The 5579-nt window shown below is 39.7% G+C and overlaps 1 protein-coding gene across 1 annotated transcript; it reads right to left on the reverse strand.

Moving 5' to 3' along the window:
* Positions 1 to 264: 264 nt before the first annotated feature.
* Positions 265 to 2289, reverse strand: LOC310962818 (troponin I, slow skeletal muscle-like). Its single transcript, XM_083935408.1, has 6 exons — positions 2252 to 2289; positions 1710 to 1751; positions 1339 to 1470; positions 1149 to 1238; positions 855 to 1037; positions 265 to 708 (listed from the first exon to the last, which is right to left on the reverse strand). Exons 1-6 carry the CDS (start codon positions 2267 to 2269, stop codon positions 607 to 609), a joined length of 567 nt encoding a protein of 188 aa, XP_083791534.1. The 5' UTR covers positions 2270 to 2289; the 3' UTR covers positions 265 to 606.
* Positions 2290 to 5579: the final 3290 nt, after the last annotated feature.

Genomic DNA, 5579 nt, shown 5'->3' on the forward strand with positions numbered 1-5579 from the left:
AAAAAAAGTCAAAGAAAGCTCACTTTTTACAATAGGGTTCCTTTAAATATATCATTTTTTCTGTTATGGCTGTATCTGAGAGATCTATTTAAACATTAGGAGGTTAAATCGAGGTTACACCTGTTGCGCCCCCCCCCCCCCCCCCCCCCTTGACTTATCATCTTCCTTTTTTTAATCCATCATAAATTAAGCTGCTTACCGTCCTCTCAAAGTGCCCTACATAAACGGACGCGTGCCATTGAAATGAAACATGATAAAGTCATGTACGTTTATGGAACATCAAAGACCAAAACTTTATTCATATCCACTTTAATCGTCAAAAGATGGCATAACAAAACATTTGTTTTCGTAATAAAAAAAAACATAAACGGTGTCTACTCATATTACACTTTTTTTTAAGTGCTTTGAGTAATTGCACAGAAAATGGTCATCTAGCAAATGGAGGCACAACTGATGTACTAGAGGTTATACATGCGTTTGACATTTATGCTTAATTTCTTCAGCTTTCACGTCACGTAGCCTTCAGCTATTCCGTATTTCTGTCGCGACAACTTCCTTTTCCTGGCTCTTATTGGCCTAATGCTTCAGGACTCCTCACAGAGTATCTCACTGTGCTCCTCCGGCTGTGTCGAACATCTTCTTGCGACCCTCCATGCCTGACATGGCCTCCACATTCTTACGCCAGTCACCAACTTCACTTGTGAGCACCTGGGGTTGAAAAGAAATGAACAATCTAAATGAACACACATCATCTGCCTAAGACAAAGTTGTTTTTGCATCTCCATGAAACAACCAAATTCCCATCAATCAGAGAAAACCTCAGGCTGAATGTTTGGCCGTGTGGAATGCAGTACCTTGTCCTGTTTGACGTCCTCCTTCTTCACGGACTTCAGGTTGGCTCTGAGGTCCATGGAGCCCTTGTGTTTGGAGCCAAGGAGTGCCCTCATCATCTCATCTGCCGATACCCTCACCTTCCTCAGGGCAGGCTTTTTGAACTTGCCTCCAAGATCCTGTATCTTCAGCTTCAGCTCATGAATCTGGAAAAATACGACAAAAAATACATGAAAAACGAACCACACCTTTGTGTTCAAAGGTATAAAATAAGCAAAGACTGGGGCGTAGGATAAGGACAGTGTTCAGGGACTTACATCTTTGCTGTGTTTGTTCACTTTGGATTCACAGTCATATCTTTCCTCATCCACAATGTCAATTTGTGAATGAAGCTGTTTGCACATTTTCTGAGGGGAATAAATGAGGGTTTAAACCAATTTCTCAAACATACTCAGACATTTTCTGCTGTAGGAAAAGCTGTTCTTGTTTGTGCTTTATGGCCCTTACTTGTAGTTCATCCAGTGATAATCCAGACAGTTGCAAAGGGGGCAACTTCTCTCCAATATAGCGCACTTTCTCCTCTTCCCTTTCCTGCCTCTCATTCTCCAAATCCTCACAGGCTCTAGTGAGGAGAAGCATCTGATTGGACAAAACAAATACCAATCAAAACTGGGCGGGGAAATTAGAGGAAGACCAATTTGGGCTCAGTGGAAAAGTACTCATCAGACTCCAAGTTGCTACAGTGAATTTATACATTATATGGCAAGAAGGTGTCATACATATACAGTTTTACAATATATTGTGTAATATGTAGTGGTGATTCCCAACTGGGGGCAGTTGCCTGGTAGTGTACTTTAAAAAAAGAATGTGTAGCTCACCTTGAGAGACAGCTTGCGAGAAGCCGAAATTTTCGACTTTGGCTGTGGGGGGAAAAAATCTGTCAATATTATTTCACAAAACAATAGACTATTATATTTTAATGATAATTTATCAAACTGTCTGGTTTGTAAAGAGGTACATGTAATGAAGATGGACAAAATGACAAATATACCATGCACTATATTATCATAAACTACAGTAACAAAAATAGTTTTTGATAACTTATTATGGAATCAACCTAAGATGTTCCTGCTTAGCTCACCAGCAGTTGTGATACATGACAGAGTCCATGAACTGTTCCATATACAGTTAAAATATGTATGGAAAGACCTGTGAGTGTCAAACCGGACTACCACTTACTGCAGCCGCATGTGGAAAGATAATGCTTTATTATTAGGATGAAGTCAAGGGGAAAGCTCTCAGCGGTGCTGATAACAACTCCTGCCAGATAACCGCTGCCAGATCTTTGCCATGTGCATCCCGACAATGTGTCCCCTCTCCATGCATGGAGGATTAACACTGTGGAATATAACTGGCTCACCTTTTCTTTGGGATTCATGGCTCTGGATGTGTGTTGGGCTCCTGAAATTCAAAACAGGGACAAATAAGAGATGATGCGACAGGCAATTATCATAATGTTCTATTTGAATGGTGAATACAGCTCAATATAGTCAGTTACACAAATGAACTATGACAGTGCAGTAGCATTCAGGGATAATGATTCATTTTCTTACCTCACTTCAACTTTAATCACAAAAACAAACACAAGAGAGAAACAGAAGCATGTGTTAGTTTAGCAGTAATGTGTCCGCCATGTAATTGGACCCATCAAGGCGCAGCATAGCAAACAGTCCTCAACATCCCTTGACAAGAGGATCAACTCAAAGCTATATAAGCAAAGCTATATTCAGCATCATCATCATTTTTTTTTCCTGTATGAATACTGACACCTCAACAGATTTGTTAAAACACTCTCAATCTGACACAAACCGAAGAAGTCACAAGTAGAAGATTTGCAAAAATCAAATATTCTCATTAGGCTGACATATTTTACAAGTATGTAGTAATTCATTACATGTAGATATACTTCACAAATAAATGCTTTGCCACTGTAAAGCTGTCAAAATGTTGTTTTACTGCCTATATGGCTATACTGGAGCTACTCTGTCATATTTAATTTTACATAATATAGAACCAAAAGATTACAAATAATTTTACACATCACTATTTTTAACTAAATAAAATGTGAGACGATTACAACATTTACAAAAAGCCTTAGATACTTCAAACACACAATAAAGCAATGGTTTCTCTACCTGTGAATGGATGTCGAGAGTCAAACAGCAGCTGATGAACACAATGGGCAGCTTTTTATGTGAGCCGTGTGGGCCGGCGTGTGGACAGCAGATATAACGTCTGTTCCCAAAAATGTGCTGGCACAGGACCAAGCATGAAATATCACCTCCCCTGACTCTGCGACCACACCAGCGTAGGGTTAGAATAAAACATGAGCATTACCTTAATGTCATTGTCTAGCGTCTCCTGTCGTGTGAAATAATATTTTTGTTCTTTATTAGTGTAACTTAAAGGAGAAGCTCTGGTCAAGAGTTGGGGCATATATAGCAGGAGCAAGAAAACTTAGGTTAACTTAGCTTAGCATAAAGACTGGACTGGAGGGAGCAGCTAGCCTGGCTCTACTCATTGGAAATAAAATCTGCCTTCCAGCCCCTAAAGGTGCCATATTATGCTGATTTTTAGCCAGAGATTGACTATAGGGGCACCTTCTACCTAGTTGTGACATCACAACTGCACAGAAGTACTGACAGCTCATTTGAAGGCACAGCAATGTGTGCCCTAATGTGGTTTGATACTTTCACAGTATTTACATAGCACCTCCACCTGCTTCATAATAAAACAAGAAAGAGACAGAAATGTGTTATGTGCCAGACTATTTCTTGGCCAGGACTCGTGGCTAGGAAACTTGTGGTTCTTTCACACCTTGTTAATGTACCGATTAAACAAACAAGGTAAAACATGTTAATTAGTGAGCTTTAGATGTGTTGGGAGATGGTTTTTAGTTACCTTTTTAAAGAGCTGGTAATTGATCACTAATGAAAGCATGTGTGCTTGGGTCTTTGCAGAGTATTCCAGTCTGTGTCTGTGCCGCCATGTTAGTGACGCTGCTGAAAGCGGTTCGTCTGCCGCTGGAGCTCGTCACTTAACGGTTATGGTGCATTTCATTGTAAGTGGATATTGGGAACTTCCAACTTCTTAGTCAGGCTTGTAGTAAGGGCAGAAGTGGAATAAGAGTGTGTGTGTGTGTGTGTGTGTGTGTGTGTGTGTGTGTGTGTGTGTGTGTGTGTGTGTGTGTGTGTGTGTGTGTGTGTGTGTGTGTGTGTGTGTGTGTGTGTGTGTGTGTGTGTGTGTGGATTTAAGTGGGTAACATACAGGGGACGGACAGGAAGTATTATATTCAGTCTATGGTTCAAACATAATACTACTTTGCTAAGAGAGAAAATAAACTATAAAATATACTGGAATCTAATCATGTGATCAAAGTAATTACATTTAGAAGTAAAAAATAATAATGACCCAAAACAGGGCCTAGACACCCAACTCTAGCTCAGTAATAATGCATTTTCTAAGAATAGGTCAAGTCCGTCTCTCACCATAGGCTGCTTTTAACTATTAACACATACCATCAAATGTAAAGAAAATTATATTATATATTATATTTCTTTTCATACTGTTTCTTGGTCTTTAGTCAAACATGTCATCAAGTAGGCTACAAAGGTTAATCACCTGCAGGCCGTACATGTGTATCTGTATGGCAGCCATGCAGAGACCGCAGCTCTTGTTACTACCACTCACACTGATTCACCCGAGGACATTATTGTATATATTGTATATGTATATATATAAGGTTAAATAACAGAAATTACTTCTTGACATTTGATCTATTCTAATCACAGTTATTATGATTCAAAAGAAATCTGGTTGATTGTAATTATGTAGCGTCCTAAAATAACAAAAGGTTGTTCCATTTTTGCCACATTGGCTGTGAGTTCTTGGGAAGAGGAGTGGGTGGAGTAGCAGCTTTGAATAACTGCAGAAGTGAAGATATAATAATTATCATCTTGGCAGTGTCATTAAGAAGAAAGAAAACAGAGATCTAAAAAAGTCGAGACCCAGATCTGTTTATCAATGGCGTTCAAGTTTCTTTTATTATCACATGGTCAGGCTGCTGGAAGTAATCTCAGTACCAATGGAATGACAGTACACCTCATGCAACAACATTGGAGAAATTTAGAGGTCCAACTCATCCTATGGCTATTTTATTCCCCATTCTATGCAGAAAAACAAAAGGATGATCCCTATAAACAATCACAGGAGCAACAGACAAGCCGACAAAGTTTCAACCCAGGTCCGTTTGAACAACTTTTGGCAGGCCAAACAGTGCAAAAGACTTTAAAGCCTCTACAACAATTGGAGTGTGATCTCACACACAAGGACAAACCACTGAGAACTGTGTGGACAATGATTCAAATTCCTCTCCAGCTACCACATCTTAGTGTAGTGTAAGTGTAAAGTAGCATGATTTCTTTGCCCAAGTGTTCACACAACAGGGGTCAACAAGTGTTCAACCTCAGGGAAAGTTTTCGTCGGCCACATTATCCTTCCCTAGCAGCATCTGGAGCAAATAAGCGACCATCGCCAGGAGAAAACTGTCAACACTCAAATCACCTTCAATCCTCAGGCCTAACCAACGCTTTTCCCACAGCCAAATCAGTCCCCATTAAAAAAGACAACCCAATTTAGAAGAAGAATTACTTTATTTATCCCACACGGGGAAATTGAATTTTTTCACT

This window comes from Echiichthys vipera (genome assembly GCF_963691815.1).
Source record: "Echiichthys vipera genome assembly, chromosome: 20".
Lineage (NCBI taxonomy): Eukaryota > Metazoa > Chordata > Actinopteri > Perciformes > Trachinidae > Echiichthys > Echiichthys vipera.